This window comes from Gymnodraco acuticeps, unplaced genomic scaffold, assembly GCF_902827175.1.
Source record: "Gymnodraco acuticeps unplaced genomic scaffold, fGymAcu1.1, whole genome shotgun sequence".
Taxonomy (NCBI): Eukaryota; Metazoa; Chordata; class Actinopteri; order Perciformes; family Bathydraconidae; genus Gymnodraco; species Gymnodraco acuticeps.
The window spans coordinates 25,066-41,477 of NW_022990652.1; the positions used below are offsets into that span (position 1 = coordinate 25,066).

A 16,412-nucleotide genomic window follows, 5' to 3' on the forward strand; every position below is an offset into this window, starting at 1 on the left:
CAAATATTTGAAGGTGTTATGAACTGTGGGGATAACTTCGTAATACTTCAACCTGAGTATTTCATGTTAAAGAGAATTCGCATTGCAGTAGGACTTTTATTGGGATAAAAAAGGATTATAATGGCTGGAAATAACCATGTTCTCTCTAATTCAGACATTGCTCCCTAATGGTATACATGCTTCACTGTTTTAAAATGTCTCGGGGAAAGTATTGCTGTTGCAAACCCAGGCAATACATCCTTGCTATCCACAATAATTATGCAACAAGAGGTGGGATCAGGCAGTACTTACCCACTCATGCTATAATGATGACCACTTAGCCCTCAGCATATACACCTGCATAATGGACATGGTAAAGCAAGAGACTTCATTGGTTTGTTTGTGTCGGTGGATATGGAGAAAATCCCATCCACGAAAAAAACCTACAAAATCTCACATTTGACCATATCTGCCTGCAGCTGTTAAACACTGCATTGAATCCTCTCTCCCGTTTCGTTTTCTCCCACGTGCACACGCGCAAACACACGTCCCCCACGCAGCCGGGCGCGCACACGCGGACCCCGCTCTCCGATGCGCTGCACACAGGAGCCCCTGACAGTGCCCGCGCCTGCTGCCTGCGATCACTGCTCGCTTCGCTGGATGTTTGCGCAGCAGAGGACACCTGCCTCCGCCGATCACCGCACCGAATCCCACCTCGTCGTTAACTTTTGCACCGTGTGACGTTTTTTTCACCTGTTCCAAGACTATCGGTTGAAAACAAAACCTATATACCCTGGCGTTTGACTTCCAACTTGGATGGATATTTGCGACATGTTTAGAAAGTTCCCCCTGCGTCAATGAGCATGGGCGCAAACTTTAGAAGCTTTTTTATAATACAAGGCAGTTTTTTGGAATGAAGGCAGGCGAGTCACCCGAAGCGTGAGTGGCGCGTGGAGATCCGGGGGCTCTCCAGGTGCTGGGAAAGGAAAAGGAGACACGGAGGAAGTCGTGATCTGTGCGGCGGATTGCGCCACGGAGGACCGGGGGGGAACGGACCGATGAGCCATCATGGGTAAGTACGAGCAGGCATCATCAGTCTGAATCATCACTATTATTAGTTGAGCGTATATGTGGTCCTTATTATAACAATGAGGGTTGATATGACGCATATGATAGTGTGGATGTTTGGATAATTCCATCTTTCTTGCGGTTTATTCGCTCCAGATCACTACTTTTTTTCCAACTGCCAATATTTCTTGAGATTATTTTCGTTGCATCATCACCACTGAGAGGTTTTCCTGCTCTATTAAATGTAAAAACACAAACACTGCAGGAGAGAGTGCTGGTGCCTCAAGAGGAGGATGGAGACAATCATGCTCACACCTTTATGATGTGGAAGTGAAGCCAAAATGTGCGACGTGCAGGTGCACAATGAGCTAATAATAGACAACTATGTGTCATTTATTTTCATTTCATTTAATCGTTTATTTGAACAGGGACAATGCACATTGATGAACACTTTAAATAAATAATGCTTCAAGTGTAAATATGCCGGATTTTAGCTTTGAGCTAATTTCCATCTGTAGTCCCTGACAACATTTAAGTGTCATATATGACATCCCCCGTATTGAAGTTGCATACCCCCCCCCCCTCTCCCTCTTCTCCTTATTTTCCAATCAGAGCTCTGGCATGTTTTGACTCCATCCACCTCCCCTCTTCTCCTGACAGCTCTGGGCACCTACAATCTCATCCCACACTGCCTATCAGCCTCCTCCATTTTACTGTCTGTGGGTGCTCCAAGCCTCACAAACCCACACTTCTCTTCGGTTTTCCCAGCTCATTTTTTTGCATATTTTTTAGGTGCTCAAAGAGAACGGTGGGTGTTCCGAATGTCACTGAAAATGCGTGAAACGAGGTTGAAATGCAAGCCCTCTGCAGGTGTTATGATGGAAAGCCTCATCTCCCTTTTTTCTTTTAAGTGCAACTTTTGTTGAAAATCTCAGTGAAGGACTATTATTAAGCAGAGGCACACTCGTGCACACTTGTTTGATTGGCGGTTAGGTGCAGAGAGAGGCGTTTTGAAACTGCAGCCCCACTGTGATGGATTTTTGTCTGTCTCGCTTTAGTTATGCCTCTTCTTTTGTTTCGTTTTTTATTTTTAAATGAACCGGAAATCTGGCACAGGCTGCAGAGATGCGCGCGGCCCCGCACATCTGTGCAGAATGGTGGCACTTATCCAAGTAATGAGCAGCTTAGCTCGACTAATGAGCACATGCTTTTACAGTTTTAATTATGTCATCACAGTTACTCTCAGCCAACATAAGTGGCTGCATTGCTTAGGATATCAACACTTGTGACTGAATTGCTCTCTCGCAGTGTCTTGTTTTTCACAAATTACGTAAGAGGGCAATATTAACACTGTCTCTATATGACCTTTTCTTCCTTAGGACAATTAAACATGACATCAACATGATGTGGCGTAATGCTTGTAGTCTAGGTACTGTAATCGTGGTAATCTTCCATGCAAATTATCCTAAAATGCTGTTTGTAGCTTCTCAAATATGGGGATTTTCTGGTCATATTACACTAAAATATGTTCAGCTTTTTAAGTGACAAATACAATTTTAAAAGATCAACTTGGATTTTGAGAAACTAGTAAGGCCATCATTCTCCATTTTCTGATATTTGTTATCAATCAAACAATCAATGAATCAAAGTTTATTTAAATAGACCAATATCACACATTTTACAATTGTCTCATGTCTCACAAATGTTTCATTCTAATAAATCAATGAATCTAGAATGTCAGGCAGATTAATCAATAATGAAAATAATCCTTGTTTGCAACCCTGACAGGGCCCTGATTATGACTGCACAGACACTTGTTGCTGTATTTGAGAATACCAGCGTAGTAAGAACTACTCAGAACAGCAACTAGAGTTGCAGCAAACACTTATCTAAAGCATGATTTGACTACATTTGATTAACTCCCATCCCAATTTCCCTGAAATGCTTGAATTTCCTGGCCACAACACCATCATTTGCAATTTACAGTGATATAAAACCAAAAAGAGCAACATTTTCTCACATTTGAAATGCAGAACTACAGCATATTTTGAATTTTTGTTTAACCCTCTGGAGTCTAAGGGTATTTTCTCGATTTTTAGATGTTTTCTTAAATCACCTTTTAAATGTATTTCTTCTAACATGGCACCCCATGTGTTAAATATCAAAATGTTCAGGACAATCTCTGGTATTGCTATATATGCAAATTACTCACCTTAGAGCACTGTTTGATGAGATAAGTAGCTCAAAAGCTTAAAATTTGACATCCGATTTTCGGAAAATCTTCAAAACTCTTGTGAAAACACAAATTTACTCATGTGATCGAATTATTTTGGTGTTTTAGATTTGGTTACCAAAGTCTTAGGATCACAAAAGCAGTGAAATATTTGAATTACACTGTATATAAATGTGTTATTCATGTCTAAAATGAAAATTAATTAATTCGAATTTTGAGTAAAACAGGTGTTTATCACTCTACTTTCACCACAGCAGGGACTGAGATACATTAGGACTAAATAATGACTTCATATTACATACCAAGGTTCATGTGATGTGTACAAATACAAATTGAGCATTCAAACTTTGTATTCAACCAACTATTTATTATAAATATAAGAAACTGGAAAATCTCACTATTTACAATATTGAACATCAGAACTTTCAACCAACTCTTCATTATAAATGTCAAGACAGTGTCAAGGTCTTTGTCTGTCTTCCAAGAGAGTGGGTCTGGCTGCTGTGTAGGTGGGGGTGATGGTGCATGGGCTTCTGTGTAGGTGGGGTGTACAAGTGCTATACGAGACCTCCACGAGACCTCCTTGCTGGCTGGGTTGAAGGTGATGGCTGTGGTGGAGCCTTTGTGCTGAGGTGTATCTTGACCTGGCCGCTGCAGATGGAGGTGGAGGCAGCTGTAGTGATGCTGGTCTGCTGGTCCTTGGTGGTGATGGCTCTGGTGAAGGCCCTTGAGCCACAGTAGATCTTGACCTGGGGGCCGGCACAGATGGATGTTCTGGCTGCTGGATAAACGCCGCCTGTGGGCCACTAGGCCCAGACAGATGTGAAACCTCTCTGTAAAACAAATTTAAAATGTTAGTTGTAAAACAAATTAAAATGTAGGACAATAATTACAACTAATTTCATTGAAATAATAAGTCAAATGTTGCTCAAGCACAAATAACAATGCACACATAAAAAGAAAGTTTGGGAGGTTGGACAGGAGTCTCTCTCTCTCTCTCTCTCTCTCTCTCTCTCTCTCTCTCTCTCTCAGACACACACACATGTGTGGAACTTTCTTAGTAAGATCCCATGTTCATTACAATTGTGGTCTTACCTTGACTTGAAGATGAAGTCCATGCTATCCTTCTGGACAACAATCTCCATTACATTTTTGTAAAAGTCCTCCTTATCTTCCTCTAGTTTCAAAACAAAAGTCTAGTTTGTTGTTCGCGTCTACCGTCTCTGCGTAGAATAATAGTAGCAACAAGAACATGTGGGCTCACGTGCGCCCCCTTCAGTGCGGCAGAGGTTATGGCTGCCTCTCCAGGTGCTTTTTTCATTGCCGTTGTATGATGAGACCAGCGGGCCTAAATATCAAATATATGTGAAATAAGTTATTTAGAGACTATGGATGGTGAGGATAAATGTAATAAAGGGATCTACAAACATTACATTGGTGACATACAGTGAGATGGTAACAGGCATGCGCTTAGGGCCCGCTTTCCAGACAGTTTCTGTGGGGTGACGCATTCTGAGGTGAGGCAGAGCTCATCTGTGCCTCACCTCACCCCACAGTAACTGGCTTGAGCGCGCTCACAAAATAAGTGCCCGCGTTAAATTACTGCCCGCGCTCCAGCCAGTTACTGTGGGCTTACGTGAGGCAGAGCTCGTCCCTGCCTCACTCCTCTTCGCTCCCATGTAGTTGTAGCGGAGCTCGGCCAATTTGCTGAGTTTGACTATAAAAAGCGATTGGAATCATACAGAAATCACACTTACAACACAGATCAGTGGAGACATTTTATTATTATTACTATTTAGTTTTTCTTTAGTTGTTTTTCCGTTACATTGGAGTATGACAGGTGAGGCTCTGCCTCCCCTGCCTCCCCTGACTGCACGTCGCTGGCTGGAAAGCTACACTTTCAGCGATTCCGCGGATATCTGAATCATATTTCTACTCCTTATAATCGAAAATATATGATTAATTTACGTAAATTATGCGCACTTGGACGCGCCGGCGCGTTATCTTCTATAATTGACTAAAGTCAATGTCCCCCTCCCTCTGGAACTCACTCCCATAACCCATCAGAGACTGCACTGACCTCACCACCTTCAAAAAACTCACCTCTTCAATCTGGCTTTTAATGTGTGATTGTTTTTGTATTATTTGACTTTAACTTTAACTATATATTTATTTGTTGTTCCTTTCTTTTATTTTCTCTTCACTATATCTGTAAAGCGTCTTTGAGCACCTGTAAAAGCGCTAACAAATTAAATCTATTATTATTAATCTATTAATGTATAGGCCTGCAATTTACGAATATTTGCAGAATAATCCCTTGATAATGTCTTTTTTTTTTTTTTTTTTAATTCTTTATTTATTTGGGGTCACATTATTTTATAATACAAGTACAGTTTTTCAAATCATATATTTTTAGAGACCCAAAAGTGACAAATGAAATAGCAAACAAAATTAGTCAAAATAAAAATAAAAACGAAAAAGTACACAGGGGTTGTTTGAAATAATGTCTTTTTTATCTGAAAAATGTAAGAAAATTGTGTAAAATGGCGTCCAGTGTTTCTCAGAAGCCCAAGATTAGGTCCTTAAATGTTCCATTAGTCAAGTGAGAAGTAATGAAAAGCAGATAATATTCACATTTGAGAAGCTAAAGCAGACACTTTATTGTTCTTAATACATTACTTAAGACAATGAATCAATTGTTGGCAAATCAATAGTTGACAATTTATCGATTAATGAAGCATCAAGTAATGTCGTATGGTTAGGCTTAGGCTTATACGAGCCAAAACAAGCTACGAGGTACATACTGGTTACTGACAAGGCCAACACTGATTCTAATCACATGTGTGGCCTTAGCTGTGAAATGTATATTCAGCTCATCAACCCACAACAACAAAGCTCTGCAAACGATGCAAAGAGGGCTAACTTTAGTTGGGGCGGGCAAAACAGGAGTCATTGTGAACAACAAGAGGCCTGACAGACTGTACTCAACTCATGTTGTAGTACTGCTTAGCAAGAGCAACTGGGCAATTATGTTGAAATAACCTTCAATTTGTATGATAATCCATCAGTTTCCTACAGCACATAGACAGTAATTGGCCTATGGGGCCATGTCTGGAAACATAAGCTGCATTTCTGCTTGAAAACAAAACAAACCTGTGTTCAATTTTTTTGCAATTCCAAACATAATTATAAGATCCAGAGGTTTGCCACTGGCTGAGAACAACGCATTTCTCCTGCAGATTTAACGCCATTATGCAGAATTTGAGAATATGATTGGATCAAATGTCTTTGCTCTATCAATGAATTATCAAGTCCTTATTAGATGAAATAAACATTGAAATTCAAGTTCTCTCTATGCAACAGATTAAAGGCAGTGGCAGAAAATGTTACCAGTACTTCTTCCGGAGCCATGTTATGCATGATAAAGACACATTTCACACACATTTTAAACGACATAGAAGAAGTAACCTTGAACATTGTAAATGGATCCAGCAGCTCCTTTAAAAAAAAGCTCAAGCCATCAATAAGGATTACTGTGTCAGCACGATGCATGTTTCCTCATTCTGAGCTGACTGAAAGCTCCCATCAGGCTCTTTCTGCAGCAGTTTAGTAATATTCACTTCACCACTACCCACACACGCGTTTAAACCGCCAAAACACAGCATATGAAATTCCTTCACTGCAACTCTTGGTCATTCCTTTCATTTCATTCGTCCTGGTCGACCTTTCGGAGTGCTGGACTTTCTAGCATCTCAAAGTTTGGACTTCTGTTTTGTGTTCTCAAGTGTGAAAGACAAACAGTGTGTCCTGCTCATTGAAGTAGTGCAATGTGATACGGGCAGAGACACAGAACTGAGAACAAAGTCTGGCAGTGAGCAATGTGGGAGCTGAGCTTGCATAACAACAAAAAACAAACTACAAGCACATGGTAATGCGTTGTGTATATGTGTACGTCCCCAAAGCCCACTACAGCCTACGTTGTTTTTTTATACATGTTTACGGTCTCCCTGAGAGCTCTGAAAATTAACAATGCTTGCAAATAGACACAACACAAGCAAATTAAGAAACACCTTCACCAGTTTCATAACACAAACACAGCAAGTAATGACAAAGGCAGAAAACCCCTGCAAGGAGCTAACAACGGAACCAAAGCACTTTTCTGTATTATCAAATTATTTAAGTCTGCTATCCTTCAGTGGTGTTGAAAAATGACCTGATATCTAAAAAAAGCTTGATTGCTTTTACATTTAAATGGATTTGCAAACATTGCAGCCCTTGCCAAAAGAGTTCATCTATTCCTTGAATAAGCCTATATCCCCCAGGGAAAGAGTTATCTGAATTTATATTTATATATAACGTAGTTTTCGATTCTTTAGATATACAATGTGTTCAGCGTCTTTGGCTACTTTTCTGCGTGAGCATATCCATTTTATGGCATTTTCTTTTAATTTAAAGCTACCTCTGAATGCTGGCTGACTTTTTTATTATCATAAAGTCGGTGTAATGTGATTACCGTGCTAGCCAACTTCGATATCTTCATAAGCCACAAACTATAGCAACAGCTAGCTTGTTCCCACTGTTTGCACCACTTGTAGTGTCCCCCGGAAAAAGTTTGTGTTGTTTTGTGACCATTTTTTGTTTTCTTAACAATATGATAATAATTGTACTCCACATGCCTTCAACCCATAGTCGTTACTCTCTTGGCTACAAGAGGTCAGCAGAAAAAAATATTCTAAAGGAATCAGGTAAGATTAAGCAAAAGTATTCAAATAAATGTATATTTTATTACCTTTCATCTTAATTTGTCGCTTCCTGTAACTTTACTAAGCATTCTTGTAGTTTAAAGTTCAAATGACTAATTAAGGACAAATGGAGAACGGTAAATGATATATAGTCTATATAAAATGTAACTTTAATTTTAAGTATTTGTTTTTTCACTTCAGAGTAAGTATGCTTCTGACCTTGACTGACTCCCAGCATACCCGACACACACTCAGCATCCATGGTGTGAACTCCTCAGGCTTTACATAAGGCCCTCCTCACACTGGCCAGCTTTAACGATGTGTACTGATCTTTTGACACCAGCACTTATATCGATAAATGCAGCTTTCTGCCTCTCTGCACAGATTTCTAATAACTTGGGTGTGTAAGTAGGTCCATTGGAAAGCCACTCTCATTTAAGTACCGAACATATAGGCTTGTGTATAGTTTAAGCTGTCACATTTCAAACCGCTGCTTAAGATTGATGCTGCTGTTAGAGAGGCAAACTGTCCACCTTGCGCTGCTGTACGAGAAAAACTGTATGATGTTGGAAAATTCATATATTCTATATCGAAAACTATGTTCAACATGAATAGGTTTAATATTAAAAGTAACATTTGCCAACTTAAAGTCATACCTCACCGCGTTATGACCTTTTGAATTCCCTCTTATCAAAAAGTGTCCATCATGCTGTAATCTTTTTAGGGGAACACATCCTTAAAGAAGTATTTCACAGCTAGAAAAATGTTCTCGTCACATGAGACTAGATACAGCTGGACTGTCTAATATAATATTTTTGATATTGCTACAGGACTTTAAAGAAAAAGGGAAAAGGGGCTGTGGTATTCGCTTTAGCTCAACATTTAAAAAAACTACAACAACCAGAATGCACCACACTAATTATTTGTATAAATGTAATTATGATCTATCTTTGACGGATCTTCATCAGGAAGGAACGTACTGACATATCAAAACACTGCTGATAATCACTTTTGCCCTCTGTTTAGTACCATCAATATTTTTCATTTTGAATATTCACACGGTGCATAGGTTGTTTACTATGAAACAGGATTCATCCATGTTTTCATTTAAATATCCCTTGCATGGTCAACATGGTCATACAGAGGCTTAATTGTGGATTTCCAAAGGCTCAAAGCCTTCTTTAAAAACAGACTTTCTTCCTTAGCCATTCTGCCTTTCTTTCACAGCAGACAGCATTCATGGCCCCAAAGACATGTTGTGTGAACATTTTGACATTCAAAATAACCAATTAGGCCAATTGGTTATTTTTTACCCTCACCCACAAAATGTCAAAAGGTAAAACAATAATGATTTCTATGAAACAACTGTCTGGCTTCTATCATTTGTTGTTTTTAAATGAGTAAATCCACATAAAAGCTAGTTAAACACAAAAGAGTCACAATCAAGACGTCAAAAACATCACATTTTTTATGAGAAATGCATTATTGATCAACTATTATTCAAAACATGTTCTGCCCCAGTTACTTAGAAGTGCGGATTTACTGCTGTTTGTCTTATACCAATGTACATTTAATATCTTTATTCTTTGAAGTGTTACGCAGACAAACACCTTTTGCTCTGGGAAGGACTGTCATCAGTTAACATAGCTAGTGATTCACCCTGTTAAACTTGCATGCTAAGAAAAAACTGTCTTAATTTACAAGGAAAATTCAAAAGATTTCAAAAAATGCAACTTGGAAGGTATTATCCTCCCTATACTAAGTAGATTTGTTTAAAATCAATTTATAATTTAAATTACTTTTAATCAAGTAACTTTTTTGTTCATAAGATAATAAAATATAGATCCTTAAAGTATGAATCTCACCTTGTATAAATACCAAAGTAATACAATCTAAAAGTATACAAACAAGCATCCTTGCAATAATTCCTGCTGCTTGTAATGTCAAAACAATACTGTGTCTACAAGATGTAAATAGTTGTGACACATATTAACATCATAAGAGGGAAACAAATCTGATGATTGCCAAAAAAACTTGGACACACTCAATTTATAGGATTGGTGAATAACCCTAACCTCAAAGTTAACGGTGTAAATTGGAATGTTAGACACGTGAATCAATAGACATGGTGGCCAGCTATGCTGCACTGCACTTACAGAGAGAAGTTGTACATTACAGGCAGTTTGTTTTGTGGATACATTAAAACTATACACACCGTATGTTGCTAGTCCCATTGATCTGGAATGTTAATGCTTGGACTTAGCAAATCAATACTCCTTGTCATGGCATTAAGTCTTTAAGTGGTAATAATTTAGGCTTCTCTCTTTTTCCACATAAAAGTGCCAGCAGGATAAGCTATAGCAAGCAAAGCAATATGTCTGTCTTCATTCCCCGTCTTTTATTGTTGCACTAGAGTAAGTCACGGACTCATTGGACCTTAGTAACTACATCCCTTACAAATCCAAGCCGAATAACTGAGCTAAGATAATTGACTGTTCATTTAATTAGAATTGTAAATGCTTGCTGCTCCATTTAAGCCGTAGTTTTCCACTACTGGTGTGATATTTGCCAGCTTTACTCTATTTCTCCATTTGTCTTGTTCTTGTTGAACTGTAAAGTATGTGTTTCGGACTGGCATGTTTTTGCAGCTTCAGTAGTAAAATAAGCTTTTATCATAAATCTGCTGTGAGTTGAAATTACGACTGACTCCAATTTTCAAATTAATGTGCGTGGAATAATGGGTTTTAAGTGTGTAAAAGGTACCTCATTTTAATATTCCAATGCAAGTGTGTCCCAATTAATCACTGTTGCATGATGGGCCATGTGACTGGTAATATGTCACACACTTGGTTGCCCTGAAATCATTTTATATTTTATTTGCCTTAAATCTGGGTGAACACACTCAATAATGTAATCTATCACACATGCTGTCGTGCCCTAGAATTCTGCTTGCCTAAGCTCAACCACACTTTAAGACCCTTGGCTCCAGTGTCAGAGAGTAAAACAGTCTAAGAAGGGGGAAGGAAATGACAGAGGCGGTGTTGGAATTATTATCAAATCCATATTTGAGGTTTGTAATGATTTAAAAAGACCTATTGTATATAAACTACAGCCTCCTGGTTACCAATAAGGCACTATACTTACATATTAATTGTATTTTTCTATAAAAAAAGATCTGGCAAAATATACTGGTAGAATGGTTTATTCATTTCTACCAGTGTATAACCTTGTACAGCTGCCACAAAGAACTCTTCATTGTAATGTGTATAGCCTCTTCTAAAGTAGACCACTTAATAAGAAGTATTTAGTTTTCTTCCTCACTTTTCATTTCTTTGAAGTGCCCTGTGCGGCCCTAGCCTCTCTGGCCAACCCACTTGGGCACTCTGGGTAATAGCCTTTGCATCAGTGCTCGGTGTCTTCAAATGAAATATCAACTTGTCGCACTGCCAAGGAATACGACAGCTGACTCCGTTAGTCCTGCCAGAATCCACTCTGTCCCCAGCTAGAGGGAGGGGTGGGGAGTGGTCTCACTTTTATGGGATTCCAGAAACGTCGGAAGTTAAATGTATAGGGGAGGTAATTGGGGATAAGATATATTTGATGGAATTATATAATGATTTACCTTTTGCTGTTGTGCATTTCCAAGCTCATTTTCATTGACTTTTAGTCTGAACATCTGAGTCCAACTTCCATAAACTACTCCCCGTTGGTCTGTAGTTGAGCCCAGAGGGAAGCTGGAGGACAGAGTTAGTTCCGTAATGGATATTCATTGGCCGCAATTGCACCTTTATCAGACACAAATTGTGTTGAGGCTTAATTTGCTGCGTGCAAAAAAAAGAAAAAGCAATGTGCTTTAGCTTTAGAACTTAAATCATCTTAATATGAAACGTGTACTCTTGCAATGAGGTGATAAAGGTTTCAGGTTTTTGACATAGGAGAAACATGGATTCATTTTCATAGATTATAATACTTTATGATGAGTCTGACATTCTTTTAAAGGAGGAAAAGCGTTTTAATTTAAGCTTTAACATTGCCGTTGTGACTCCAGATTTAAGCTAAATCAGGTCACCCAAAAAAAGTTCTTGATGGTTAGGGTTAAGTTTTAAAGGTGACATCCCTGCAGAAAATAGGGTGCAATCCATTAAAGTGCTTAGAAATAAATGAATCTATTAATCTATAAGACTTGCCGCTTACCACACAAACCCCATCCACTGCTATAACAAGTAGGGGCGGAAAAATGACTTTGGACTTGAAAGTTAGGAACAGATTTATCTTCGTGATAAAGCGCCCTAATGTGTACTTCTGTATTACTGCAGTGCAAGTTGTTCAAAACCCCGAGATGTAAGTTCTACAAGATATGAAATCTCCCAAACCCTCTGGCTGTGATTGGTTATGCTCTACTAAGAAGAGAGAGCCAGGTAAACAGATGTGTGAAGCTTAGCACAAAAGATCAAATCTCTTCCAAAAGGGAACAAATGGCATTGCCTGCCAAGAGCCATGGTTGTAGCATTTTATTAATATTAAAGGGACTACAATTTAGTTTCTTCCCATAGATGTAGGGATATAGATCCTTGCAATTAGAAATAATGGCAGTTTCTGTCGGCTACTGCCGCTGTTAGCCAGACTAAGAGACAAGTGTTTGAAATTATTCATTTGAAAAGCTGTAGGAGGCCCGGTATATATTTTGTCTGGTGGGAGTCCTTGTTTCTTCTTCTTCCAGCATCTGATGCATTGAAGAAAATACAAAAAACCTGAGTGATGCCTGTGCAGAATACAACATGTGATAGTGTTAGATAATCAACCTGTGCTTAAGAGAAAGCCTTATATTCATTTTGCTCTGTATTGCGTCCTATGGAAGCTTGGTGTACACATGTCCGGTGGGTTTTTATTACTTCTCCGTCTACACAGAAATCCATGCTGAACCAATGTGTGCTAATTAAAGATGGTGTCTTGCGGAGACGTTAATGAGCCAGTGGCTGAATGTTGTGGCTTTCTATAACATTTTCCTACCATGTAAAATATGTGTGAGTCACACACTCTGTTTGATCCCAAATGTATTTTTTTCCCCTAAGGGCAGACCCTTTTTAAAGCTCCAATGGAATCATCATTTAAGACTAATGACTAGAGTGCCGTGGATGCTTGGTCAGTTTGGTACCTAATGGAGGTGATGAGAGTGGCAGTGTACTGTATCTGTTGCTTGGAGGACTTTAGGGGTTTATTTATAGCGCACATTATCACAACGTGTGATATCCGCACTGAATTATCATACTCAGTGTCACTAGGACTCATTTACCTCCTCTATCGTCCTACTTCTTTTTCGCTTGCATTCTTGCATATTCAGAATCAGAATCAGAATACCTTTAGTAGTCCCACAGAGGGGACATTTGCAGCGTTACAGCAGGAAAGAGCCACAGACAGCTTAGTGTTGCATATCTTACATGCGTTAAAAAAAGTACTAAGTTATAATATAATAAACAATATGCTAAAAAAAGATAAAAAGTTACATCATTTTCAAAAATACAGATCAAAAACAAATCAAATCCTATTGACATAAATCCAGCAATAGTTCGCATTCATTCTCTTCTTCAATTCAATGTGTTAATATTTATAAACTCATTAAAGAAGCAGTTTAAAGATTGTTGGACTGCCTATCTTATTGTTAGTATGCAGGAAATCACAGTGGAAAATGGCTATTACTTTTGCCATACTACTCTTATCTTAAGATATGTCTATGAAAATATAAATACTCAACCCATGTTTGTCATTCTCTTATATTTCGATGCGAATCCAGATGCACAATAATGTGCTTTTTAGTAGTAACATGGGAAATGGAATTTGGGCATATCCATTAAGATTGTGCGATTTTCTGAACTAACGTACATACCATAACTGATGTTGAGCAGAAGCTAGGAATTAGAAACAACTTTGCTAAGTACGACTTCCACTCATGCAATTGCAATAAATGTCAGCCTCAAACCAATGTACTGTTCCTCATTCCAACTCATTGCAGCATGGAATCAATTCCAACTTCAAAAAATTATTGTTTTTGAAAAGGGATATAGTTTCTTCATATTTGGTCTTTATATGGCTCAATACAAACCTGCCCGTATTGAGTATTATACTAACACTGAAGTAGCTTTTGAATAGTTGTATCTGGATGACCCACAACAAACTGTGTTGTGGGTCATCCCTTAAGGTCTTGTATAATATGGCATTATAATGTGTTCCGCATACTATGAGTTAGACAACGGAGGATTCAAAAAATTAGTTTACAGCTAACAGCAGAAGCTCAACACATATAAATGATAAGTAAACTAGCTGCACTGATTGTACATTCCTTGCCAATTCCAATTGTTTTAAATGTTTGCTGCTGATTCCAATTTCAGTTTTTCTTATAACTATTTTGCTTTGAAACACACATTTTCATAACTTTTCTTCAATGGAAAATTGTAATCCAAGTGTCTGATCATAGTTAAACTTGACTTTTGAAAAACATCATCAAGTCACAAGACCTTCTCGTACTTTAACTAGATGTGCTCGATGATTGGCTGTTCTAGCAAGTGGCTCTGTTCTTAATTCGGCAGACATATTGGGGGCATATGCCAGCAATTGTTCATAGTGGAACGCTAGTGACCAACACAACATTTAGCTAGAACAAAGTTATTGAGCTGGAACAGATAAACATCGTCCACTGCCATTAACAACCATCTTATTTGCCGATAGTCCTATGGAGGTCCACAAGGCGAGTACATAAATGTATCCCAGATAAGATGTAATTATCCGACTTTGAAATAAGTCTGGAGCCTTTCTAAGTAGCCAACTTTCTAAAATACTTGTCGATTTGAATACAAAGTGACTCAAATGCATATTTCTGAATTTGCATCTTCAATTCTTGCAATCTTTCCATCACAATCATGGTCTTCCTCTGTCTGTAAACCTTAAATTGCCTGTTTGTCCGTACTGGACAAGCAATATGTCTCTCCAGAACTTAAGTATACAGAGTGGCACATTCTGCCAGTAATGTAATGCACTTTTGTTTTTGTATTCATGTCATTCACTTGCTGTCATTTCAAAAACCTTGTCCAAAGTCAAACAGTAACTTCTCATGCATATACCAAACAAATCACAATATTTGGAGTTCATGTGTGTGCTCTTGTACTTCAAATTTAGGGGGTTAGACCTTGATAGAGAACCTTTTTCCACACCCTACCTCTACAAAAGTATGGGAGTTTAGATTTGTGTAAATGGCTGAGGTTAGTATCAGGTTAAGGTTAAGATATCGGTATTTTTAGTTTTTCCTAACGAGATAGGAAGACAGTGTATATGGATATTGTTTGATGTTGTCATTCATGATCCGTTTCTTCTGCCATCCGCTCACAATCCCCCGCTGCCAGCCCCCTTTTTGGCTTCACTACAGCTAAGCAGGGGACAGCACTATAAACGTGAAGAACTGTCACTGACATTGACAGATTGAAAAAGTCGCTTCTGTGCTCACGTTATTCCATCAGCTGTTTCTCTTTCAAAATGAATCAGCAAAACAGTTTCTCAGTTCCTAGCATCCCCTCCGCAATCAGCTAACCTTTTCCTCACTTAAACGGTTCAGTTTTTTCTATAGGACTATACAATGTGTATTTTCCCGTTAATTTGTTTCAATCATAGTCAAGTCTTGTGTTTGTGAGGTGTTGACACAGTTGACTGCATAGTTAATAAGATAGCGTGTGGGTGTAGCTGTGAGGCGTTGCAACATACGAAGAAAGGCAGATGCACTTAGAGCAGGAGTTCAGCTGTATTAGCATAACGTTGTCAAATTGTGGTAAATATACCACCACAAAATCCAAATTCCAGTTTGTATATGAAGAAACAGTGTTTCAGCCAAATTCGCTGTGGGTATGTCTGTGGGATGCTAGCTGGTCTGGCGAATAACACTTAAGATTAGTCATCCAGAACAAACCATTTTTATTGCCTCAACCGTCTTAGGATATATACATTTATATCAAAAGTGCCTTAGACATCTTCTAAGTTGCTTTAACCTGCAACTCGAAATATATCTGACTTCGTAAAAAGTACCGAGATGTATATTGTGTATAATAATTTCAAGCATAACTAATGGCCTGCTGTTGTTCTTATTATTTAATGCATTTTTACCCTAATAGTCTCCACCAAGAGAAATTATTTATATCATTCTCTATATAGAGTTTAATAATCACCCACGTTTATAATTTTAGTAATTCACCAAATAATAGTGCTGCCTACTAGAATTTACAAACTTCATGCAGGTTGTATCATGTACTGTATCATTAAAATCCACTAGACCTTGAAACCGTCTATAATATTAATAGCATAATTAAACACTACTGTTTTATACATTTCCACAATGTTTATAATTCCCA

At 38.4% G+C, this 16,412-nt stretch overlaps 1 protein-coding gene across 2 annotated transcripts in view; it reads left to right on the forward strand.

Moving 5' to 3' along the window:
* The first annotated feature begins 566 nt into the window (after positions 1–566).
* lrrtm4l1 (leucine rich repeat transmembrane neuronal 4 like 1) overlaps positions 567–16,412 on the forward strand; it is a 55,679-nt gene continuing 39,833 nt past the window's right edge. The window contains exon 1 of one of the 2 annotated variants that reach the window (XR_004570331.1): positions 567–1,051. Coding sequence is in view for 1 of the 2 variants with exons in the window: in XM_034229461.1 (XP_034085352.1) it covers positions 1,048–1,051 (4 nt within the window). In the remaining variant the exon portion in view is untranslated. The remainder of the gene's footprint in view (positions 1,052–16,412) is intronic. The other variant, XM_034229461.1, reaches the window with a different exon arrangement.